This window comes from Schistocerca americana, chromosome 5 (genome assembly GCF_021461395.2).
Source record: "Schistocerca americana isolate TAMUIC-IGC-003095 chromosome 5, iqSchAmer2.1, whole genome shotgun sequence".
In the NCBI taxonomy this organism is placed as follows: domain Eukaryota; kingdom Metazoa; phylum Arthropoda; class Insecta; order Orthoptera; family Acrididae; genus Schistocerca; species Schistocerca americana.
This window is the reverse complement of record NC_060123.1, coordinates 712,455,921-712,483,021: the sequence shown is the minus strand read 5'-3', so window position 1 is coordinate 712,483,021 and position 27,101 is coordinate 712,455,921. Positions and strand designations below refer to the sequence as shown.

Sequence of the window (27,101 nt, the reverse complement as noted above, 5' to 3'; positions counted from 1 at the left end):
GGGGAATTTGAAGTAAACTGAGGCGGCAGTGAAAATTTTGATGGGGGTGGGAAACATACCAGGTAAATCAGTGCAGCTGCGCGAACAGCTGTGCCAAGGTGCGTTAGTGGCTAGCGCCCCTGCCTAGTAAACAGAAGACCCAGGCTCCATTCCCGGCCTTGGTACAAATTTTCGTTTTCCGAATCAGGCAGTATGCAAAAATCATATGTGTATGAGACCAGTAACGTCCCTGGAATTGTGTCATTTGTATAAATATCCGATGTGCAACCCAATGTTGCACCTATCATTTTGCAGACAGCAGTATCGCACGTATCAGTTAATTTGAAAAAAAAAAGAATAAATAAAAATAAAAGAATCGCGTACAGAAGACTAGAGCTTATGCGGAGGTTTAAAATGACGGTAAACCCAACTTCAAGGAGTCCTGTTTCTATCAAAAGTATTTTTAAGAAAAGTGGTTCAAAATACAGAAATTTTGTCTGTTTAAAAATAGGGAGTGAGTTATGTGAGACCGTGTACTTGTAGAAGTCCAACAGTGACGAGAAGCCATATAGAACGGATCGGGGAGTGTTGTGCTGGGCACGCAGGGTGTTGCAGAGGGCGGGAGCGCAGGCGGCAGCGACTCACCCTGCGAGACGTAGACGTTGATGGTGTCGGGCTGCGTGTCGGGCGCGCTGCACGTGTAGTTCCCCGAGTCGCGGCGCGTGGCGCGCGGGATGAGGAGGCGCGAGTGCGTGCGCGGGCCCGGCTCCGTGCTGACGGCGACGGCGCGCGACCCCTCGTAGTTGACGACGCGCTCGTTGTGGAACCAGAACACGTACTGCGGCGGCGTCGGGCTCTGCGGGCAAACACCGCCGCCAGCTGGCTGCGTGGCCCGCATCGCAAAGCGCTCCCACTCTGGCTGCCCGCCACTTGTCGCAGTCTCAGGCCACCTGCGGCTCTCTACATAATTCACGGTCCTTCGTATAGGAGAAAACATCACAGACAGGGGCAAACTGAAGCGCTGATACAGTGGTATTCGACAGAAAAGGAGCGTCCCGTCTACAACTTTCACCCACACATCGAGAAACGAAGGAGGCCAAAACACACAGATACCGCACGTGGCACTGTCCATTTCCTCAGGGACCATGGTCCATATCCAGAACAACTTCCTTACTTTGCTATCAGGCGAACACCCATGGGCACTTGCGGAGAACTTGGAACGCTTGAGCATATGACTTTACACTATGACAGAGACAGAGAGAGAGAGAGAGAGACAAGGAGGGAGAGATGCACACACACACACACACACACACACACACACACACACACATACGACCACGAACGGAATATGACAACATAGGGCAAATTTTAGGACACCCGGACGGTTGGAGCATACAGCATGACATAACCGAGAATGTCTTACCCTAGTTATAAAAGCAAGAAGAAACGCGTACACAAATAAGGGCAAACACACAATTAGGAAAACGGGACACTTGCAATGACACAGAAACAGACTGTGATGCTGAAACAGATGCAAACAGGGAGGTTAATAAACAGACCTAGATGTAAGGTACGACTAAATTAAGGAACGCAGGAATGGATCAACTGTAATTTCTCGCTTGCCGGGATACCGAGCCTGTTCGCTGACCTACAGTAACACCAGAAACACGATCCCGAGCTCAGGCTTATTAAAGGTCCTCTAAAATCTGGTTGTGATGTACCAGGGTATCAACTAATTCAGGGCAGCCTTTGTTTGTGAACTAAAAAGGACGGGCAGTTAAAAATTAGGCTGCAAGGGCGCTGGTCCCATTTATGTTCCGGTACTGTCGTGAGTCGGTTTTAGGGGGACTCTTAGGTATTCATAAAACAATACATAAGATCAAGAAACCATTAACGTGGCGGCCTCTCTATAAGGACGTGCAGAATATAGTGGGTTAGTGCCGGCGTTGTAAGACTGCTAAACCTAATTGTGACTGACAAATGGGGCTGGTCTGGTCTACCACAGCAGAGCAGCAGCCAAATGAGCGTTTATTTATTGCCCCGGACGCAAGCAGGTAACAGATACATATTTGTCGTAGTAGGTGCCTTGTCCCGATTTGTGTGGTTTCTGCCAGGTAGAGGAGTCATGGCGTCCTTATTAAGAACGTGTAAAACATATTTTCACTGCTTACTCCTTCCAAGGTTCAGGTGACCGATAATACTCCAGCATGTGTACTTTCAGGGACTTTCGGAAGTATTGTTTTCAACAAGGCATTAGCCATGCTACGACAAAACCTTACTGTCCCCAGACATTCTTTACAGAAGATGCTGAATATAAACCATGCTGAAGTCCATACTAAATGTAACAACGCCTTGCAATGGCTTATTTTGGCGTTCAATACAGCAAAACAAGAAACTCATCAAGCAACCCCAAGGTCGCCCATGTTCACGTATTCTTTGAACTCCTCTTTATCCAACCTGTTGCTAATTTCAGATTTGTTCCTGGAAGAAGTATCTCCAGAGTCTATCAAGGATAAGTGGCGCAGGGCTAGGAATAAAATACAAAGGGCCCATAAAAGGGAACCGGTGTGGTACAGCCGTCGTCGGTTGCCTGGAAAGCAATGTGGGAGATGTGGTTTTCATCACGAACTTTGGGAACCGACACGTTGAAAGCAAGGCTACAGGCAAGCTTGTGCCTCGTTTTACACGTCCATGACACGTCTGAGAGATGTCAATCAAGGTCTTTGCCAGGGGGTACACCTCATCCAAGTGAAGGCAATGACAATGATTAGTTTTGGTTTTGTGCATTTTGTAATCCCCAGGGATTGTGTTTATGGGGAAGAGGCTGATACGTGCTGTGAATCGATCTATTGTGCCAGACTGTTGTGTGCGCTTATCTTTGCCTAGAGGGCGTACCCGGACAGCTTCTAAGAGGTCTCTGGTTAGCTTACTTTCTCTCAGACAGTCAGATGTGGAAGCACGTTGTTCTTAGGTGGAAAAACTATGGGGTGTGCAGAGCACTGGGCGGTCCGGGGTTGTTAGCTACCCTTCCGACAGCGGCGGTGTGGGCCTCATTCTGCCGTAATTAGTGGTATTGCGGAAAGAGGAGCCTTTTCCACGGTGGTCTGAGGACTGGTGCTGCAGACCGTCATCTGCGCAAGAGTTCTACTCCGTGTGCCACCACACATCTCTCCATCAATACCCGGTGAGCAGCTTCGAGTTGTCGCTTGCAATTAGCGATGCAGCAGCGCTATTGTAGCTGCAATCAGTCCGGGCGTCTTGCAAGCTGCACTAATTTCTGTAATATTAACGGGCCTGAACTACGACAGAAGCTGATAACGGCTAATTATCATATTGTTGTTTAAATCATTTGATTTCTTTGATAAGATTCTGCCTCCTGTGGCAAAACGTCCTTTTGATTACGCACCTACTATTTATTGCTTGCTTTTTGTTGCGTTGGTGCTTTGTTAAAACAAACGAACATATTATGACATTCATTGAATTTCGCCGTTGTCAATAAAGTTTGGTGTGACTTCTAACGTTCAGCCATATGGAGTTGCCCTGGCTTTGCAATCAGAACAATTCTGTTTCTTCTAAATGAAGAAAAATTATACTAATCATTGTAGTACTCTGTTAAAATATCTGGTACGAGGAATTTATTTTGACTTGTTCTATCTTATATTGTAAAACAGAGTGGTACTGTAGCAAGAGGTGCATGTAATCCACAAATCTAATCCCCAGAGTGTGAGATTCAGCTATTAATTGCCAAGTATATATATTGCACATGTTACTTTTATAGTGTTTGTAATAACAGTCTTCTCTATGTTTTAGAGCCAGTTAATTTGAGCTACTGGGGCGCAATCTTGTTGAGTACCATCAGTTCTACTGCCCAGTGCGAACCGTTTCCAGTAGTTTACTGTGAACATTTTGTAAACATTTCACCTTCAAAGTTCTTATTACAGTTGATGTATAGCCAAGGTTTCACCTTCAAGTTTCTTATTACCATTGTTTCATACGTAAAAGTTTCACATTCAAATACTTTTATTGCGAGTGATTTATAAGTCTTTTCTTAAAACATTATTTAACCTGATTTATGTGTCTTCGGTTTGTTGCTTTGAGTCTGTGCATTTTATTTCAGGTAGTGCTATAACTTTTAAGAGTTGTTTGATTGTATTTAAAGATTGTACTGTTACGATAATACAATTTCACTCTCAAATGCTCATTGATGTAGAGAATATTTGGTGAATATCATCAAATCTATATTTTTGCCTTATGGTGTTCTTAATTTAGAAATTTATAACCGTGCGCTTTGGTTTTTGGGGCCATCATTTTGACTTTGCTGGTTTATGTGGAATTGTGTAATATTAATAAATTCTTATTCTAATGAGCACTAACGAATGATGTTCAGTACCTGTTTGTCCAGGCTTTGCTTTTCCTTCCCTGTAGATGCGTCTTGAGACATTGCACTTGCTACGCCATTAGCCAATGCTCTATAATAAACCAGCTTCTCAGTTCTCCAAACCAGCAGAACAACCTTTTTCATCTCTGTGTTTCTCTCACTCCTGGCTGCATAGACTACACTTCCAAAACATCTTTCCCTCCCCGTAGACTTCACGATTTGTACATACGCCCTCAGCAACTTGCGATTTGGCAACTTCCAAAACTACCACACGATCTGTATTAACACTCAAGCTTTTCAGCAAATCAACCTCAGTAGCACAATTCATGTACTTTCATTGGCAACTTCTTGTTCTCACGGAAAGCAGTTTTTGGAATAGATGTTGGTCCCGGCCTGGAGCCCTCTCACCACCATGGAAAAGCCGCTGGCCCTCCAGCACCCTCCATACACATACCGAGACTGAAGCTGAATTCAATCCACAACAGCAAAATGATGGACTAGGCCGCTGTCAGGGACAACATATGACATTATCAGACGAAGTTTGAGCTATACACGGAAACAGTGTCTGACGACTCACAGGAAGATGCTATGTATAGCGCGGACACCGTTGTACCGTCTGCGTACTCTTTCCTCGTATCGAGCAGCGACACTAGAAAGTTCCCTCCACATTTCTCCGTTATATAAAATCAAGTTGCGTCGCCGTTAACTGACATGTGAATAAGTGGAGAACAATTTTCTGTTCGTAACTTAAGTTTGTGACACTATCCTCGGATATTTTTCCTCAGATACTGCTGTCCCTGTATTTGGTAACATTCCGATGAGCACTTAAATGTCCTGTGCTGAAACCAGAGGTAATTTTCAGAAAAAAATTTTCCTGAATATTTCGGTTTGTGCTAAGGTTCAGTCCACATCGAACATATACGAGCCAAGTATGGAGTGAGTACATCTTTTACACACAGTAGTACAACACACTTTCGCTTTCGCTTTTAGGGGATTTTCAGAGTGATGTGCTTCATTTGGACGATGGAGGGTGGGCAGTTTTATATACTTTACTTAAATTTCAATTTATATAAAAATAATGACAGCTCCCTAAGTCTTGGCCTTCGTTAGACGGATGTTAAGCTTTTCGAGTCTTTTCAGCATTACCTTTAAATTACAGGGTTTTGGTCCACGCGAAAAATCAGCCGATATATGTAAGAAAAGGATCACTGAACAAATTACAGTGGAACACATAATTATGAATTTAAAGAACGTGAATGGACGCAATCCCCATACATAGTCAGAATTAAAGACATAAGAAGTATCTGAGGCCATGAGCTGATGAAATGTGGGTCGGTCACATTGGAAGATAAGCACGACCAGCACAGATGTGGATCCCAGAAAGCCACAGTGAGTGTGATAGTCGACATGCGTCTGTCTATAGGTAGCAGTTTATCTAAAACCGCGTTCTAGAATCTTTTGGTATCGCGTGCTAACCTGTTCATGTCTATGTATCTGCTACAACAAGATACTCAGTAATAAAGACATAATTCAGTTCAACTGGAAGGTTTGGTTGCTCACCGACTGAGCAGTTCAAGTTATGGACTCCATTCCTCATTTTAGACTACCTGGAAAACTGATTTTAACAGTTTTCGACAGCATCACATTTCAAATGCTTCCAGGTACTTCATCTTCGGATGTTCGCTGGTCTACAGCTACATTAGTCTCGATAACATACTGCAGCGAAGACTATATTGTCTGGCGTATCTTCCTCACTTCTGCATCAGAATCCATCCTATTTTTACTTAGGCTGTCGGACCTGAACGCTTCATGAGTATACAAGACGGAAACCTGACCCTGCATAGCGAGACGCAGACGGATCTGTGTTAGGATTTGCAAGAAAAATCAGGAGACATCAGCACAATTCCGGCGTGAAAGACGTCATCACGAGAAAAGCCACTATCAAATGTTAATGGACCTGCCATGTTGTCAGAAGAAATGATGGATGATCGAAGGACGAAGGTGGTGCCGGAATGAAGATCAAGAGATAGAAGCAGACAACGGAGATGACAGATAGAACGATGGGACAAAGGTCCCCGCAACATCGCTGCTGTCAGCTTCCTGGATACCGTCAAGTCCTTCCTTATGGAAGAAGATCTCGCAGATGTAACACAGCTGAGTGATTGGGTAGGCCACTTCATTTAATGACAGAAATGATTGATGATGATGATCTGATACCAGTAGAGTTCTTTTAATAACTAAAGGTCTTTTCGCTTACGCCAATGTACTGGTGACATCTACATACTTCGGTCGTGTGACACGTTTAGAGAAGAGACTGCCTGCGACGGTAACTTCCCGACGCACACTGAGTCGTAGCTGACAGTCTGTCGAGCGACTCCCTGGTTCTGCATGGGCGGTGCACGGCGCATGCGCGCGCCACGTTCTCTCGACGACTCTCACCGAGCAGCTCTGCCAGCCGAGACCAGAGCAGCTACGGTGTCCACCAAGTTGCGGCCGCCATTTGCTTGGACGGCTATTGAAACTTTTCGTGCATCTTGCGGTTAAAATGTTACCTCAGACGAAGCAACTCCACGAAATATCAGTAATTAGATCATTTAACAGATAAATAATCTAGTTTAATGTTCTCAAAATCTGTCGTTTCTGAGCTAAAGAAAAAGTAGTTCCAGCTGCGTAAATACTGATTTGGATGACGAATGGCAGAATTTTTTGTTCTGTTAAGTATTATTTCCACGTCATTTGTTTTTCTGTGTACGTGGAAAAGTCATCCCACACATGACGCAAGTCCCGACTTTCGCACTCAAACATCAGTAATTCACTATGGGACGCGCCACTCTTCTATTACAAACAATTTGTTATATTTGTGTACGGCGCAACGTTTGCAACACGATTTACGACGAAGGATGTGGTATGGGATCGCTGCAACTTGTAAAGTCAGGACGTACTGCGAAGGCAAATCGTTCAAAAAATTTGAACAAGTTCAATTAACCTTTATGTGTAGCACAAGGGTGCATTTTTAGCCTTATCAGTGCTTTTGAGGATAGGACATTGACCAGTCAGACACTGTGCTTGAGCAAGTATTAGTACGTATCAAGCTTGAAGGGATATTTAGTGGTACATGATAACCTGGGCAGGTCGATATTCGAATACAGATCTTATGGCCACCGCAAACGGTCGACTTAACTGTTTAGATCATCCAAGAACGATGCCTCCATGGAAGGCTACAGTTTTTGTTCCAGTCACGGTGACCAGAGGATCGCTCATATGGTGTTCGTGGACATCACCACCGGTGTGGCGGATTTGTCGAAGGACCGTGGCCCACCCTATCGTCGGAATATATGATACACCGACGAGTCAAAAGATGAACGGAGGATGCTTCTAGCCGACTACACAAGTCCAAAATGGGAAAATGCATTGACATAGGCGAGAGACTGTGACAGTGGACAGATTCGTTTCGCCAGGTGCCTGGAAACGGCTGTGGCGTAGAGCGCCATAAAATCGATATTTGTTCTGTGCGTAAGTGTGCTATCTTTAAGGAGAGGGCTTTGGAGAGCATGTTGGACGCTAACGGCAGTTAGCCTCCGGACTTGTATCTGTGTAGACGCTAAGTGTGAATAAATCTGTATATGAGAGAATTCCAGTTGTTTACCTACAACTGTACCATATTCCCTCACTGGTGACCCCGTTTTTGTGTAATACGCGTCCGAGTTACCGCCTGAAGGTTATTTACGCGCCTACCGCGTCGGGTTTCTCCGCGATCGCGAGGGCCTTTGTTCAGCTCCAAACAATGGCCTTTCAGCATTCACCGCCGCCCGGATTCCAGCAACATCTCTCCAGCACTCCTGCCGTCGTAGTGGACATGCCGCAAGAATCTTCGGAATCCTTCAGCCAGAACATGCGGTGGAATTCATCGAGTGCCGCCAGTTTCTTCCAACCACCAATGGTCGTGGACTCTGGCTTTGTTTGCCTGGACCTTCCCACGTGTTCTTCACAGAGTGTTGGTCGGAACATTTCTACTCCTGTGTCGAACACACAATTCAATATAGTTCGTGGCGTCGAGCGAGGTTTTGCTACTTTGGAAAATCCAGTAGTAAATTCAAACTCGAATCAGTTCCCGCCACGTGTGTATCCTTCCGCGCCGGCTAGTCAACAGGTGTTCAATGCTCGCCAAACAGCAAATATCACACCGAGTGTGCATCCTAGTGGACGTGTGTGGGATCCTTGTGTTGCTTCTAATCAGGTCAACAATTCTGTGCATGCTCTACTTCCATCCGAAGAAATAGGCGCACCTCCGCAGTGACTGCAGTGCCGAATCTGCCGAAATTATCAGACTTCAAACCCGCTAACCCGGAGTTCTGGTTTAACCTGGTTGATCAAACATTCAATGTCTGTGCTTTGGACGACGACGCACGCTTCGCCTGCCTCATGAACCATCTTCACGACCGTGTCGATTTAATTTATGATCTGGTCAAAGCACCCCCCCCTCCCCCCCCCCTAGCGGGGAAGTATGGTGTGGCGAAACAAACGATACTGGAGCGCGTCTCTAAAACCAGGAGAGAAAATGTGCGACAGCTCGTCTACGAAGAGCGTCTCGGCGACAGGTCTCTGTCCCAGCTGTGGCGGTGCATCCGTCTTCTCGTTGATGAGCAAGTTATGCCTGATGACACGCTCGCAGAAATCTGGACTGAAAAGCTGCCTTTGCCTGTCCAGACTGCAATCTCTGCGTATGAAGATAGGCCAGTAAATGAACGTTTACGCGCCGTCGACAGAGCATAAACCGCCAGGAAACGTGAGCTCCGTGCACTGCATTCTGGACGTGACCGCACTAAGACGCTTTCTGACGCCACGCCCTTGTCTAGTGCTGCTGATAACAAGTTTTTTAAACTAGCCGCCCTGCCTGCACCTTCAACTCCTCGCAACGACAGAAGACTCTGGGGCACATAGTCCGTCACCTAGCAACTACCCACAAGGGCACAGGCCCGCCCAACCTTACTGTTTCTTCCACCCGAGATTCGGGGAACAAGCTCGCAAATGCCAGTCACCGTGTTCTTACCCAAACTCCAACCGCAGGTAGGCTACGGTGCCACCTCCTGCGATGTAAACAACGGGCACCATCCCACGTTGCACTCCGTTTCGGACAATAACAGTAAGTGTGGTCGAGTCTATGTTCGCGATTTACGATCAGGTGTATGTTTTCTGGTAGACACTGGCGCAGACGTCTCTTTGCTGCCGGTTCGCCTAGCAACCAATAAAGTGCAACCACACAAAACAGTACTTCGTGCAGTGAACTTGTCTACCCTACAGTGTTCGGGTTCCACTTTGTATACAGCGAAACTTTCGCCCGAGTGCAAGCTGGAGTGGACGTTTCTAGTGTCAACAATTGAAGAACCTATTCTCGGAATTGATTTCCTCAAGCACTATCAGTTGTCACTAGATTTTGTGCAAAATACCCCTCCCTTAACAAACATATTCCTTTCGCTTCGCCGAGTGACAGTTCGGCTAACACCAAACATGTGTGCTGTGCTAAGAAGTGTGTAAACCTTTCCTTGGAGCTGCAATCTTGGACATACAAGTGGCTAGTGGAGTGCGCCAAGTCTTCTAAGCTGCGGACGGAACGTATGGAAATGCTGCTGCGTCTCCGTGACATACACCACGAGTTGGCCTCCACACAACAACGCCTCGCGGCACTACAAGCAGACGACTCGTCGGCTACAGACAAGGTCAGTCAGTGCCACTCTGGTGTTCCCGTGCCCGCGCACGTTAACGACAACTCTGTAAACTGTGTCAGCACCCCCTTTTGTAATGATAGGGTATGCCCGAGTGCTCATGCTCCTTGCGTTCCGAATGGAATATTAACTTTCCAAGCTTGTGGCAATGAACTACGGCCATCTGCTGTCTGGCCACGCCCACTCGTGCCTACAGCGCTCGTAGTGGCACGGCCCGCCACCAAGAACCAGTGTACCAACCTCGCCCATGTTAACATGTGTGAGGCCTTTACGCAGTCTACGAGTTGGTGGCACACCTGTACTTCCGTGCCCTCAGCGCCACAGCTTGGCCCGTCCGCCACAGCCTGCTCCGCTTCATGGACATCTGACTATCGTGCCGCGCCACGTATTGCAGTAGTCACTAATGGCACAGTTCATCGGTTACATCTAACCGATGGGCCGCCCATATCGCAACGTCCACGCCGCCTCAAGCCGGAATTTATGAAAATTGCAAAAGAACAATTGGACGATCTGTTACAAAAGGGAATAATTGAACCTTCTTCCGGTTGCTGGGCTAGTCCTATCCTGTTTGACCAAAAGAAAGACGGTACTTGGCGTATGGTTGGAGACTATAGGCGTTTAAATGCCTGCACCATCATTGATAAATATCCGGTCCCACACATCGCAGACTTCAATCATGCGCTCGCAGGTGCAAAGTACTTCTCTGTTTTCGACTGTAAGCACGCGTTTCATCAGATTCCTATGGCTCCGGAGGACATTGAAAAGACTGCCATAACCACTCCCTTCGGGCTGTTCCAATACAAATTTATGCCGTTTGGGTTGAAAAATGCACCCCAAACATGGCAGCGTTTCATCAATCAAACTTTATCCCATATAGACTTTTGTTTCCTATATATATGGACGACATATTGGTTTTTGCTTCTACTTTAGAACAGAGTGAGGAGCGTGTTCAAGTCGCGACAGATATTTTAGCAGCCGCTGGTATTGAACTGAACAATAAAAAGACTCAATTGCACCAGTCATCCATCACGTTCCTAAGTTATGTTGTGTCATCGGACGGTCTGACACCACCACAGGACAAGATCAAGCCTGTTCTCGAGATGCTACGCCCTCAGACCTACAGGGAATTACGCAGGTTCATCGGAACAGTTAATTATTACCGGAAACATTTGCCAGCCGCTTCTGCTGTGAAGGCTCCTCTCACAGATGCTCTCGCTGGCCCACAAACTTCTGGCAGCCCCCAGGTACCATGGACACCAGACATGGACAAGGCATTTAATGAACTCAAACAGCTGTTGGCCTCCGCTGTCACTATTGCTCATCCACGGGCGGACGCCACAATGTTTATCACTACTGACGCTGGTGACAATGCCATCGGCGCAGTACTGAGTCAGACATACAACGATGTTACGACCCCCCTTGCAGTTTTTCTCAAAAAAGCTAAACAACGCGCAGAAGAAATACCCAGCATTCGACAGAGAACTACTTGCAGTTTATGAGGCCATAAGGCACTTCAGAACTGATGTTGAGGGACAAGATTTCTATGTGCTCACTGATCACAAGCCGTTGGTTCCTGCCATAAAAAACCCTGCGGCTGATCCGCCCCCATGACGCTTTCGTCACATCAATTACATCTTGCAATTTACAAATGACATTCGCTACATCCGAGGAGCGGACAATGTGGTCGCTGATTTTCTCTCACGTGTTGGTGCTGTCACAACCTTCATTGACTTAACGGACCTACCTCGGTTGCAATCGGCAGACCCCGATACCATGCAGTTAATTTCAGACCACAGCTCCTCTCTCCAACCGGTACGCTCTACTTTCCCTGGCATATCTGACTTAGTGTGGTGTGACGAATCGACTGGTACGTTGCAGCCATTCATTCCTAAGCCCCTTCAACGCCAGGTCTCTGACAAACTACACACATTAGCACACCCCGGTGTCAAAGCCTCCACCCGTGCCCGCATCTCGTGGTCGTGCGGTAGCGTTCTTGCTTCCCACGCCCGGGTTCGATTCCCGGTGGGGTCTGGGATTTTCTCTGCCTCGTGATGGCCGGGTGTTGTGTGTTGTCCTTAGGTTAGTTAGGTTTAAGTGGTTCTAAGTTCTAGGGGACTGATGACCATAGATGTTAAGTCCCATAGTGCTCAGAGCCATTTGAGCCTCCATCCATCTGGTAGCTGAACGGTTTGTCTGGAGAAACATGCGCCGTGACTGTCAGTCTTGGGCAAGGGCATGCATGGTGTGTCAACAGAACAAAGTTTCCAGGCACACTTCTCCACCCCTTGGCTGTTTTGGCCAACCTCCAGGCCGGTTTCACCATGTTCATGTCGACCTCGTAGGCCCTGTGCCCCCCTCTGAGGCTTTCCGTTACTTGTTTACAGCTATTGACAGGATGACTCGGTGGGCTGAGGCTGTGCCTATTCCGAACATTACCTCTGAGACAGTAAGTCGAGCATTCTTAGATTTGTGGAACTCTAGATTTGGCTCACTTGTTTACCTCACCACTGACCAGGGGCGACAATTCGAGTCTTCAGTTTTCTCTGAATTATGTAAAATGTGTGGTATTGTCAAAATTCATACTTCTGCATACCACCCCCAAAGCAATGGGCTTGTCAAGCGATGGCATCGCACCCTGAAGTCTGCCCTGCATTGCCATGACTCACTATGGACAGAGGCACTGCCCTTCGTGCTTCTTGGCCTTCGTGCGACTTTCAAGGAAGACCTCAAGGGGTCCGTAGCCGAGTTTGTATATGGCCAACCTCTGGTTTTGCCTGGAGAATTAGTCATTCCGACCCCACTTCCACGGCCCTCTGAACTCTCTTCACTTTTCGAGAGGGTGCACTTGCACTGCAGCAAAATTCAGCCGCCACCTCCAGCTGCTCATACACCTCCACGCATGTACGTACTGCGCACGCTAGACTCTTGTGAGTACGTCTTTCTCAGAGACGACTCAGTCAAAGCCCCGCTTCAGTCGCCCTACACAGGTCCTCACAAGGTCGTCAAACGCTCTGAGAATAACATGGATCTCCTCATAAAAGGCTCTGTGACCACGGTCTCACTCAACCGAGTGAAACCAGCTTTCATTGAGCTTCAGGTGAACCTCCCTGATTCTGCTCCTATATCTCCCACTCCTGCTTCGAGTGGCCATCCATCTCCCACACCATGCATTTGGGTATTGATTTTCCACAGAGTGTTTCTCCGCTGAGCACTGCTCCTTCTCCGCGTTCATCTAATTCGAGTGGCCAATCTTTTCGGGGCTTCACTCCTCACAGCCCTCGCAGTCGAACTGCCAACCACTTGGATTCTACCATTGTGTTACCATCTTCGTGTGGCAGTTCTTTGTCACGCCGTTCAACCCACGCTGGCTCCTCGTTGCCTTCGGTCACGCTCCCTCGTCTGTCAGCTGATTGCCCGAGGTTGTCTCCTGCACAGTCTAGTGCACCTGCCACCCCCCTCTTAGCAGATGCTTCGCCCTGCCATGGCTTTCCCACACCTCCCTGCCTCCCTACCATTGCTCGTACAGGTCCCATCCAAGAATTCACAACATGTGTGCACCCTGATGACGTACATAAATCATCTGTTGTCGTAGATGGCGATACAGTGTGTGTGGTACTCGCATGTGACAATATTGAGGGAGGAAGTGCAGAATCTCGTGTGGTGCACCACTTTAAATTGAGCAGAAGTGCTGCGTGTGGCAATTTCCGAACCTTTGTTAGGCCTTCTGGCAAGGTGATTCTCTGCCTGCCGGCTGACGAAGTGCTACACCTTCACTCCAGGACGGGACGTCGTCTTCAGCCGCCGGCGTCGCTTGCTGACTTCACCGTCGATGTACCGGGCTTCACCCCCCAGTCTCCTACCAGTCGACCGCTTCCGCCTGACGCAGAAGAACTGTGCGTTACCTTCCTAACTTTTCACCTCCCCCCATTCACAGGGACGTACTCCATACTGCGCGGGGGGGGGGGGGGGAGGGGGGCTATGTGGCAGAGAGCGCCATAAAAATCGATATTTGTTCTGTGTGTAAGTGTGCTATCTTTGAGGAGAGAGCTTTGGAGAGCATGTTGGACGCTAACGGCAGTTAGCCTCCAGACTTGTATCTGTGTAGACGCTAAGTGTGAATAAATCTGTATATGAGAGAATTTTAGTTGTTTACCTACAACTATGCCATATGCCCTCACGGCCATCTTGGAAACGGCCATCTTGGAAACGGCGAAGTTCGTCGGCTGTTGAGCAGGCAACAAATTGTGGGACACCGAGATCATGAAGGACAGAGGATTGCGTGCTCTCTGAAGCAGGCCAGACGACGGTCTCTGGCAGACGGATAGTTCAATACTAATACAGGGTGGTTTTTTCGTGGCATGCTGTTCAATGCACGTTGTTCAACATGGGGCTCCACAGCAGACGAACCCCACATATTCTCACGTTATCGCAGTGACGTAGGCAATTGTGAGTGAAATAGGTACAGGATCTTCGATATTGGACCTTGGATCAGTGAAATGTGGCACCTCGCCGACTGAAGCCTGAATTACATTCCTTGCACACCAGGTCGATGGTCGTGTCCAGATACACCGTCATCCATGCGGATGGCTGGACTGCGCCACAGTTATAGGTTGATAGGGGCAGCAGTATCGTGTGTGGATGGGGGGGTGGGGGGGGGTCGGCATTGAACTTGACCTCGATACGACTTGGGCTGGTAACTGAACCGACCGTTGTGCGGCTAGTCACGGAGGAGGTTCGGAGGAGGTTCGGGCATAGGTGTATGTGTGTTTGTCCTTAGGATAACTTAGGTTAAGTAGTGTGTAAGCTTAGGGACTGATGATCTTAGCAGTCCCATCAGATTTCACACACATTTTTTTGAACAGGCCAAACGGCTGTAGGCTACATCAGCACAGGAGCCTGTTGCATCCCTTCATGCGAGATGTCTTCTTCCCCAACAGCGATAGCATCTTCCAGCAAAATAACTGTGTGACAAGGTCAGAATGGTGCCACAGCATTTTGAGGATCATGATAGTGGATTCACGATGATGTCATTTGCTACAAAATTTGCCTGATCTGAACCCAATGGAACAGTATTGGGCAGAGGCTCTGCATCCACAAATCATTGGACACAAATTCACCGGAATTGCGTAGCCTGTGGACACACATCTGGTGCCATATAGCTCTGGCGACTTACAGAGGACTTGCGCAAGCCACGACACGCCGAATGGCTGTTGTGTTGCGTTGCACAAGTGAATCACAACATTATTAAGTATGTGACAATAATACCCTGATGGGGAAAGAACCGCAACACCAAGAAGGAGTTGTACAACATAAACAAAAGTTGGTAGGCGTGTTTCTACATCTAAAAGATAACGTGTATTAAAATTTCGCGCCAATCTCATAAGAGTGGTGTTGGTAGCGCCACTATGGGGATGCAAATCAGATTTGCTTTAAGTACACTCTGTGACGGTCGTGATCTATAGCTAGCTTTGAGATTTGGTGTAGTGAGTTGATGTTACTGAAGAACGCTTCATTGAATGTGAACTAGGACGTGTAATAGGGCTGCGAGAAGCTGGATTCCTTCTGCGATATTGCAGGAAGATTACACAGGAAGTAGCTACTGTACATGACTGCTAGCAGCGGTGGTCATGGGAATGAATGGTTGCAAGAAGACAGGGCTCTGCACGGCAACGTGACACAATCGAGAGTGAAAATCATCATGTTCAGCGTATGACTCTGGCGTATCGTACTGCATCTGTAGCAGTTAGCATCACAGTTACACAACGAACTATTACAAATCCATTAGTTCAACGACAGCTCCGAGACGGACGCCATGTTGTGTCCATGCCACTGACCCCAAATCACCGCCATTTGCAACTTTAGTGGTGTCAAGTGAGAGTTCAGGGAATGCAGCAGGAAGGAGTTCTGTTGGGTTTTCTGATGAAATACGGTTGTGCGTCGGTGCCAGTGATGGCCGTGTCTTGTTTAGAAGGAAGCCAGCAACCAAACTATATGTGGCGTACTAGACACACTGGACCTACACCTCGAGCTATGCTCTGAGGTGCGATTTCGGTTGACAGCAGGAGCAATCTCGTGTTTATAATACACACTCTGACTGAAAATTTGTACGTGAATCTGGCGATTCGACCTGTTGTGCTACCAATCACGAACGGCATTCCTGGTGGTGTTTTCCAACAGGATAACGCTAGACCACGTACCGCTGTTGAAAGCCAACATACTCTACAAAGTGTTGACATGTTTCCTTTTCCTGGGCAGTGTTCTCCATTCGAACACATATGTTCCATCATCGCACGAAAACGACTGCGTCGTCCACAAACAGCATTAGTCGTTACTATATTGACCGACGAAGTGCAACAGGCATGAAACGCCATCCCACAAACTGACATGGGACACCTGTACAACAAAGTGCATGCACATTTGCATGCTTTCATTCAACATTCTGATGGCTAGACCAATTATTAATGTACCAGCATTTCACAAGCTTATCGCCGACCGGAGTGGCCGAGCGGTTAAAGGCGCTACAGTCTGGAACCGCACGACCGCTACGGTCGCAGGTTCGAATCCTGCCTCGGGCATGGATGTGTGTGATGTCCTCAGGTTAGTTACGTTTAAGTAGTTCTAAGTTCTAGGGGACTTATGACCACAGCAGTTGAGTCCCATAGTGCTCAGAGCCATTTGAACCTTAGCTTATCTCGTCCTTGCATTAACTTGCGATCTTGCAATGTTAATGACTTACATACGTTACCTAGAAAAATGTATTCCTGGAATTTCATTAATCTACATTCGTTAGTTTTTCGCGCTGCTATTTTTTTTTCTGTGAGTACATATTGTTTCATCGGTGTGCATACACTAAGTTACGTTTAGCAGCAAGAAACGAAGGGAACTATCCTGAACATACTCAATGATTTGGGAATAACGCGAGATGGTACACGCAGTGTAATGAATTTTGTGTTGTTCCGGATTTACGAATGGAATTTCTTGACAACATATCAGTTTATGTGAGTTTCGTTAGTTCCATTGGAAGTCCGCCCACCATTGCATTTCAATGAATTTCTTGTTGTTGTTGTATCCGGCTTTATTTTTTTTTTTTACGAGCTTTCCATTAACTATCTGGCCGAGTCAATAGACGAGTTACGTTGATCTTTGTTTTTGGAGTACGCATTACTTTCAAGCAACTCGGCGTTTGGAAGAGGTATGCTGACTGATAGGCCTAAAGTAAGTAAACCTTCAGACTCAAAACTCATGTTCATTGAAAGGGCATACAGTGACAGCTGTGCCCGTCTAGGGGAGAAACTGTGTGTATTTACTTGTGTGTCGTAGCTTACAGCATTTCGCAAAGGATGCCCGCCGTTGAACTTGTACTCACCATTGGTGGCGATTTACCCGTCTGGTATCAACTACCTTCTCTGTCTATGGTCGAGTTTTAAGTTTAAGGATTTGGTCGGACGTATTCAGAGCAGATTTTTAAGAAAGTTCGCATGATGCTTTGCGTCCTTTGCGACGAGCTCCACGAGCTCACATCCATTTATTTATTTTTTTATTTTTAATGCGCCACTGTGGTAGGAGCTGTTCAGCTACAGTTCAGCCATGTTCCAGAACTTAATTATGTTGCGCCACTTAGTTGATAACACAACATGTTCAGTCGTGTAAGTGGACATATATGAAAGTACGTAAGTCCAGTGAACATATGGGAAGGAACTACACTGCGCAACAGAATTAAACGATCACTTTTCGAAACACTGCAATTCCCACCCATTGCGACGCATAAGTTTGAAATTTGAGTGAAAGGTGTGCACAACCTTTGTCTGTAATGGTGCGACAGCGACGCCCCATGCGACATCACCCTCCGACTAGACGGCGCTTCAAACAACAAGCGAAAAGAAGACCGCAGCTCAGAAGTTCACGTGACGCCTAAAGACGGGTTGATGGCGTCACACTGGCACCGAACTCCACCACCGTTCTCTTTTGACGCCTTTGTGACGGAGGTTAGAAACCGCCCAGCGTTCAAATCACGCGGTTTTCTTATGAGCTGCCGTGGGGAACATTCGAGGCACAGGACCGCTCGGCACGGAAACGACGGTTCGCAGTGCAGTGGTCAACAGGAAAACTTCCTTGACAATCTTCGACGTTGCTGACACCATTGGACGTTTCCGCCTTTCTCTAAAGACATTTTGGGGCTGGATCTCCATTAAACGTGAAATGAACCTTTCGAAGCTCAGCGCGACTACGATTTTTGATCTCTTTTACAGGTTGGAACCGCTAGGGACCGGTCAGAATTTTTCGACGAAATTTGAGCGTGATTCAAAGCAGAGAAGGGCTCTTGTACATTTTCATCCCTCCCATTTCGCGTCATCCTACGGCGTTGTAAAGGGGGAGTGAAGGGGAGCGGTGCGACACTGACTCACACGTGAATAAAATGGCAAAGGGTCTCTCTAAGACTCATCCGTCCCATTTCCCGCCCTCCTATGGCGTGATAGAGGGGAGTGGTGCGACATAAACTCACACGTGAATAAAACGGATAAAGGTCCCTCTAAGACCAATAAGTTGCAAAACCCTGGAGGGTACCCGTCCGCCTTCATTGAGAATTTTAAAAAAGATCGCGTACAAAATAACATGTAAAATATTCCCAGGCGCCTACAGGTAGGCATCTCATTGACACTCCTGAAAACTCTGTTACTTGCCCGCAGGCACATCGGACTGCTTTACAAATTATTTCTTTACATGATAATTTCTGAAATTCTCAATAAAGGCCGGCCGATGACCTAGGGGGTTTTGCCGAATTCGGACGGATCTTTGCTATTCATTCACGGATGTGTCAACGCCCCCCCCCCCCCCCCCCCCTGTGATCACGCCAGAGGAGGAGGTGAAATAGAAGAGATGAAAACGCCTAAGAGTCCATTACTGCTTTCGATAACGTTCACATATCGTGCAGTGGTTTTGAACGGTCTCTAGTCGGTCTGTACACGGAATCAAAAATTGCTGTCGTGGTGCGCTGCAAAGGGGTCAGATCACGATTAAGGGACACGCAGCCACAAAAAGGTCGTTAGAGAAGGACGGAAATGTCCAAGGGTCCGAGCAGTGTCCAGGTTTGTCAAGAAGGTCTTACTGTAACTCACTCAACTGCGAACAATCGTTTCTGACCACGAAATGTGTGTGGATCAACGCCCCAGCGAAAGCGGTAGTTCCATTGACGCCCTTTATGCCACCCTCTGAGGACTTTTAGTGCGGTGGTGTGTCTGAAATGTTTTCCTGGGCCATTCATACGAAAACCGCGTCGCGGTCTTAACCTCCATCGCAAAGGTGTTAAAAGAAGGGTTGACATGTTGGTGAAAAGGCTGTGACGACCTTGCTATCATGTCACACGTCAAAGGCGACGAGGGGCAGAATTTTGGTGACATTTGGTGCAATGTAACATCATTAACCGACCTTACACGTCGTATGAACTTCTGACCTGTGGCTATTTTTTTTTTTTTTTTTTCGCATGCATTGACACATTGCATTTTGAAGCACTGTCGAGGCAAATAGTGACATCGGAGGGCGTCTAGCTTTATCGCCGTTAGAGAGGAAGGTTGTGCTTACCTTTGAGCCAAGTTTCAAACTTAACAGCGGGAGACAGTTACGGGGTTTGGAAAAAGTGAGCATTTAATTCTGTTGCTCTTTGTACTTTTCGAGACGCAGTTCCCTCGCTGTCCTCGTTACCTCAGACCCTCCCGCTCCCGGTGTCGCGCCGTGCCTCCACGTAGCTCTCAGAATCAGACGCTGTGTCGTAGCCACTGCTCCTTCTGCTTCCCGCAGACTCTTGCAGCTGAAACTGCAACAACGAGACCGCCTGATTATCCAGAGCTAAGGAGTATCCAGAGGCGCGGCGAGTCCTTTGCAGCCGCTCGCTTCGAATTATTCGAGAACAAAGCGGCTAACTAGGGAGGCAGCCGGAGAACGGCGCCGCTACTCACTTAATTGCTCGCTTGTTCCTGCCGGCCGGCGCTCTTTGTATTCCAGCGAACTCAAGAACCGTGTCCCTCGCCGAGTCGCTCTGCCTCGCTCTTTGATAAAATCGTCAAATCTCGTCACGGCTGCAGTACAAAGACGCAGACACTTTAGAACTGCAGAAGCGTGGAATTTTGTTCCGTTTGCTTAGGGCGACAAATATTGTTATTACCGCCATCCTTCAAATCAATTTATGAGTTGAAATACATAAAATGATTATATATGCTCTGTCTCAGTCTTTCACACATTGCCACAAAAAATCAATATCAAGCGTAGTATACAGAGTACTATTATTAACGTTGGCTACGTCTTAAGATGTACTGTCGAAATATGAATACAGGAATGGGAAAGATACAAAAGAGTGAGTCTGGAATTTCGGTTGGTTGTTCGCTTACGTAATAACGAGGTATCCCTACATATATCTTTGTGTAGAAAGTTGAGACACATTATTCTAAAACGTGCATCCCACCACTGACTAACCATAGACCAATCACAACGTTGTGTGATTCCAAAAATCCCAACAGGTTCATGGAAATTGTGTTCCAATAAACGAAAGTCAGTCGTGAAGGTCACTTTAATTTCCGCGAATATCCCACCTCTGCTGGTAGATCTCTGTAGGAGAATCCACAACAGAGTGTCACACAGGTGGAAGTACTAACTGCAGTGTCGGTAGACTTGCCAACACTACGCACACTAATTGAAAGAGGCGGCCAAGATGCACGCGCTAACTCACGAAGGATGGAGTGAGGTCTGAAACAGGATACGTAATGAATGCTATAAAGAAAAGTACGTAGCTTCTGGAATACTTAACTTTAATCCATCCTTGTGGTACATCTGGAGATCGTGGCGATAAAAGTGAGACTCTTTAGATACAAGCTATCTAAGGCTAATGGCGCCTTGCTAGGTCGTAGCGATGGACTTAGCTGAAGGCTATTCTAACTATCTGCTCTGCAAATGAGCGAGGCTTCGTCAGTGTGCATCGCTAGCTACGTCGTCCGTACAACTGGGGCGAGTGCTAGTACGTCTCTCTAGACCTGCCGTGTGGTGGCGCTCGGTCTGCTACCACTGAAAGTGGCGACACGCGGGTCCGACATGTACTAATGGACCGCGGCCGATATAAAGCTACCACCTAGCAAGTGTGGTGTCTGGCGGTGACACCACACTAACACCATGTATTTAGGTGGTGCTAGTTTTACTCTATGTAATCCAGTAGCCTCTAGCAGTTCGTCGCGCCCTATTTCACCCATACAGTTTCCTACATAAAGTTCCTACATGAATCCACTAGCCATTTTTTTCTCTCATGGACAGTTGGAGTTGTCTGTCTCTTATCTCTGAAATCACTCTGAAATCACTCAACAGAGGAAAGTCCACTGGACCTGACGGGATACCAATTCGATTATACACAGAGTACGCGAAAGAACTTGCCCCCTTCTAACAGCCGTGTACCGCAAGTCTCTAGAGGAACGGAAGGTTCCAAATGATTGGCAAGGAGCACAGGTAGTTCCAGTTTTCAAGATGGGTCGTCGAGCAGATGCGCAAAACTATAGGTCTATATCTCCGACATTGATCTGTGCAGACTTTCAGAACATGTTTTTTGCTCGCGTATCATGTCATTTCTGGAAACCCAGAATCTAATCTGTAGGAATAAACATGGATTCCGGAAACAGCGATCTTGTGAGATCCAACTCGCTTTATTTGTTCATGAGACCCAGAAAATATTAGATACAGGCTCCCCCAGGTAGATGCCATTTTCCTTGACTTCCGGAAAGCGTTCGATACAGTTCCGCACTGTCGCCTGATAAACAAACTAAGAGCCTACGGAATATCAGACCAGCTGTGTGGCTGGACTGAAGAGTTTTTAGCAAACAGAACACAGTATGTTGTTCTCAATGGAGAGACGTCTACAGACGGTAAAGTAACCTCTGGCGTGCCACAGGGGCTTGTTATGGGATCATTGCTTTTCACAATATATATAAATAACCTGGTGGATAGTGTCGGAAGTTCCATGCGACTTTTCGCGGATGATGCTGTAGTATACGGAGAAGTTGCAGCATTAGAATATTGCAGCGAAATGCAGCGGATAGGCACTTGGTGCAGGGAGTGGCAACTGACCCTTAACATAGACAAATGTAATGTATTGCGAATACACAGAAAGAAGGATCCTTTATTGTATGATTATATGATAGCGGAACAAACACTGGTAGCAGTTACTTCTGTTAAATATCTGGGAGTATGCGTACGGAACGATTTGAAGTGGAATGATCATATAAAATGAATTTTTTGTAAGGCGGGTGCCACGTTGAGATTCATTGGGAGAGTCCTCAGAAAATGTAGTCCATCAACAAAGGAGGTGGCTTACAAAACACTCGTTCGACCTATACCTGAGTATTGCTCATCAGTGTGGGATCCGTACCAGGTCGGGTTGACAGAGGAGGTAGAGAAGATCCAAAGAAGAGCGGCGCGTTTCGTCACAGGGTTATTTGGTAAGCGTGATAGCGTTACGGAGATGTTTAGCGAACTCAAGTGGCAGACTCTGCAAGAGAGGCGCTCTGCAAAGCGGTCTAGCTTGCTATCCAGGTTTCGAGAGGGTGCGTTTCTGGATGAGGTATCGAATATATTGCTTCCTCCTTATACCTCCCGAGGAGATCACGAATGTAAAATTAGAGAGATTCGAGAGCGCACGGAGGCTTTCCGCAGTCGTTCTTCCCGTGAACCACACGCGACTGGAACAGGAAAGGGAGGTAATGTCATTGGCACGCAAAGTGCCCTCCGCTACACATCGTTGGGTGGCTTGCGGAGTATAAATGTAGATGTAGATGTATACGCATAAACTTGTCACACACGAACTACAAGACACGACAGCTCATTACGAAACCCGTCAGCTGCAGCGAATGTCGGATACTGAAATAATCGTAGAAGTTCACGAAACAGCTGTCACATCGATACTGCGTAGTAGTAGTAGTAGAGGTGTTTTTTTTGGGCGCACGACAGCAAGGTCTTCAGCGCCCGTTCAGTAACATAGGGAGACAGGTGTCAAGAAAAATCCCAGAACAGGAATATAAAACGGAACATAAAACACGGGTAACAATAGTTGAAAAATATATGCTCATCCACACCGAAGCGTGGGATGAAGCAGGGTGTCAACAGTAAAACATGGACAACACAGGAAGAAAATGATAGAGGGAGCTAAAACAATGTAGCAGATGGAAGTGGCTGGCTGACCACAAGGAAAAAAGAGGAGGAGTCAGTCACACTGCAATACACTAAAACCTCCAGCCTAAAAGTTTAGGCCAGAGTCCAGACACGTCACAAAACTTAAAAACCCTAGACACACACGTCTCATCATTAGCTAAAACAGAAGGCAGATCCCCATCAACTTGTGCTTCTGCCCGTGCATCACGGTATAAAATGCAGTCTTTTAAAATGTGCCGGACAGAGATGTGCACATCACAAGCATCACAAAACGAAGGATCCTCCCGCCGTAATTAAAAAGCTATGTGTGAGAGGACAGTGCCCGATCCGAAGACGTGTGAGGGCCACCTCTTCCCGCCTGAGCAACCGGCAGGAGGAACGCCACGGCCGAGTGGTTGACTTTACCAATCGCAGTTTATTGGCCGTCACCGCCAGCCATTCGTCCTCCCACAACTCCATGCACTTCCTGTGGAGTGCAGCGATGACTGACTGCAAGGGGATAGGACACTGGACCACATCCCGCTCTCTGCAGGCCTCCTTGGCAGCCCGATCGGCCTGTTTATTGCCCCATATGCCGACATGACCAGGCACCCAGCAGAAGGATACCGCTGTACCCCGCTGTTGGAGCAAGTACAGTTGGTCATGTACCAGCTGGACCAACTCCTCAGTCGGGTATAGATTCTTCAGCGATTGTAAGGCACTAAGAGAATCGGAGCAGAGAAGAAATCGATCGCCCCGAACACGATGCATCTGCTCCAGTGCCTTCAGGATCGCGTGGAGCTCCGCTGCGAAAACGGTATATTCAGCAGGGAGGCGAATCCGGGTGACACGATCAGGGAACACCACAGAACAGCCAAGGAAAGTCTCCTGTTTCGAGCCATCAGTGTAAACGACAATGAAACCGTGATGCACATCTAAAATGTTAAAAAACAGAGATTGGAACGTAAAATGTGGTGTGCCATCTTTCTTAAAACGAGTCAAATCTAAAATAAGTTTGGGACGCCGGAGGAGCCAAGGTGGAGATCTGCTCCAACCGCGACGTAAAACACGAAGACCAGCCATAGACATCGCATCGAGGCAATCCTGTGCGCGAATCCCATAGGGCTGCGTCGCACGTTGCCGGTTATGAAATAACCGTGCCAGAGGAGGCTGAGCAACTGTATGGTACGCAGGTGTGTATGGCGTGGACAAAGTTTTATACGCCTGGCGTACCGTAAGTAGCCGTCGCCGCATATGAAGTGGCGGTTCACCTGCCTCTGCACAGAGGCTTGGTATGGGGCTAGTTCGGAATGCCCCAGTGGCCAACCGAAGCCCTTCATGGTTTACAACGTCCAACATCTTTAAGTAAGAAGGCCTCGCAGATCCATACACCGTGCACCCATAATCGAGCCGAGATCGCACAAACGCCCTGTAAAACTGGAGCAGACAAGTCCTGTCAGCTCCCCATGTACTGTGGCTAAGACATTTTAAAATACATAAAGCCTGAAGCAACCGCCGTTTCAGGTCTTTAAGATGAGGTAACCACGTGAGCCTCGAGTCAAAAATGAGCCCCAGAAATCTCACCGTGTTTTTGAAAGCAAGAATAGTGTCCCTCAACCGCAACTCAGGAAAGGTTAAAATCGAACGAGAACGGTTAAAAAGAACACATACAGACTTCTCGGTGGAAAACTTAAAACCACACTTCTGCGCCCAGCCATCCAAACGCCGAATCGTAAGTTGCAACTGGACAGGACTTTTCACTATGGTCGTAATGCTATTAATAGTGATGGCAAAGAGAGTCACACTTTAAACGCTACCCTGAGGGACACCATTCTCCTGCTCAAAGCGATCAGACAGGACGTCACCAATTCGGTATCTAAAATATCGTGGCGAGAGTAAAGACTGAATAAAAAGAGGAAGACAACCACGAAAACCCCATTCGTGAAGCTGCTCCAGGATGAGACGCCTCCAAGTGGTATCGTAGGCCTTCTCGATGTCGAAAAATACGCCTAGAAGGTGATGACGGCGGAGGAAAGCTTGTTGTATAGCCGCCTCCAGGAGGGCAAGGTTATCGAAGGTGGAACGAAACCTCCTGAACCCACACTGAAAGCGACTAAGGAGTTGCCGGGATTCTAACATCCAGACAAGGCGGCGGTTGACCATCCGCTCCAAGGTCTTCCCTATGCAACTAGTGTGGGCAATACTATGGTAGCTACTTGGGCTCGTGCGGTCTTTCCCAGGTTTTAAAAAAGGGATTAAAACTGCCTCACGCCACGAGTCAGGAAAGTGACCCGACGCCCAAATCTCATTAAAAAGTGCGAGGAGGAGTTCTCTGTTGCGCATTGTGAGGTGCCATAGCATACTGTAATGGATCCTGTCGTGACCAGGGGATGTGTCACGAGCTCCAGACAATGCAGAATCCAGCTCTCACATAGAAAATGGGCAGTTGTAAACTTCATGAGAGGTGGACTGGAAGTTCAGACTACATCTCTCAGCAACCGCTCTATTGTGCTGGAAACCTGGATCCTGACTGGTTGTTGCAGTAACTGTGGCAAAATACGCTGCCATAGTCTGGGCAATGTCTCGCGGTTCCGTGTGGAGAGTGCCGTTAGTCATTACAGCAGCTATGGGGCACCTCCCTCCTCTGCCAGAAATTCTCCTGATGGTCTCCCACACAATGGAACTTTTGGTGGAACGATTAATGGTGTTCAGGAACGTTTGCCACGACCTCTTCTTGCTCTCACGAATAATGCGGCGACATCTTGCCCTCGCCACCCGAAAGGCTGCAAGATTCTCAGCAGTCGGCCGACACTTGAACCGACGCAGAGCCGCACGCCTGGTCCTGATTGCAGAGCGGCATTCGGCACTCCACCAAGGCACAGGTGGCCTCTTCCGGTGGCCTGTGGACTGTGGAATGGATGCTGCAGCGGCGTGGTGGACCGTTTTGGTAATATGATCCACCCACACCTCAACATTCGCACAGTGTTCGAATTGGGCCAACTTGCTATAAAGTGTCCAGTCAGCTCCACTGAGCACCCATTGTGGTGGTCTCCCTTCGGGCCCCACGCCATCTGGCAGGTGAATCCAGATTTGGAAATGATCACTGCCGTGCAAGTCAGCAACCACTTCCCAGTGAGCACTGGCGGCAAGAGCTGGAGAGCAAAGCGAGAGATCAATGGCAGAGAACGACCCAGTCGCCATGCAGAAATGAGTACTCTGTCCTCCACTGAGCAAGTAGGCACAGGATGACAGGAGAAGCCTCTCAATCGCTCTACCCCTGGGGCAGGTAATTGCAAAGCACATTGTGGGCATTAAAATCACCACAAATAATGAAAGGCTGGGGGAGCTGTGTAAGAAGGTCGGTGAGGGCCGCTTCATCAAGAGGATCATGTGGGGGCAAGTAAAGTGAACATACAGTCAATGGATGACGCACGTGCACGGAAGCAGCGTAAGTGAGAGAGGCGAGGAGTGGTAGTCCGTCCTGACGAAAACACCTACGCCTCCTCTAGCTCTCTCTCCACGCAGGTCGTCCTTTTTGTGGAGTGTATAGCCTCGTATCTCAGGGGAGTATGATGGATGGAAATACGTCTCCTGGAGACAGAGATACAGTGGTGTACCCTGAGAGAGTAGACGAAGTTGCTCCACATGCGTCCTGAACTCTTGCAAGTTCCACTGGAATATGGGAGCCATCTATGTTGGGGGTAGCACCTTCATCCTGTCTCTCCGACGGAGCGGTGAGACCGCAGCAGGTGGAGGGGCAGGCGTGGGACGAGGTGATTGCCCCACACATGCATCGTACTCCATCAACTCTGGGGAAGAGTCAGATGAAGCCTCACGTAAAACAACATCCGCATGGTCAGATG

The 27,101-nt window shown here is 47.7% G+C and overlaps 1 protein-coding gene across 1 annotated transcript in view; it reads right to left on the bottom strand.

The window, feature by feature from the left end:
• The window catches only part of LOC124616653, a 157,899-nt gene that overhangs the window by 27,127 nt on the left and 103,671 nt on the right, over nucleotides 1–27,101 (bottom strand). Inside the window, exon 6 of the mRNA XM_047144982.1 lies at nucleotides 517–835. Coding sequence (XP_047000938.1) covers nucleotides 517–835 — 319 coding nt within the window. The remainder of the gene's footprint in view (nucleotides 1–516; nucleotides 836–27,101) is intronic.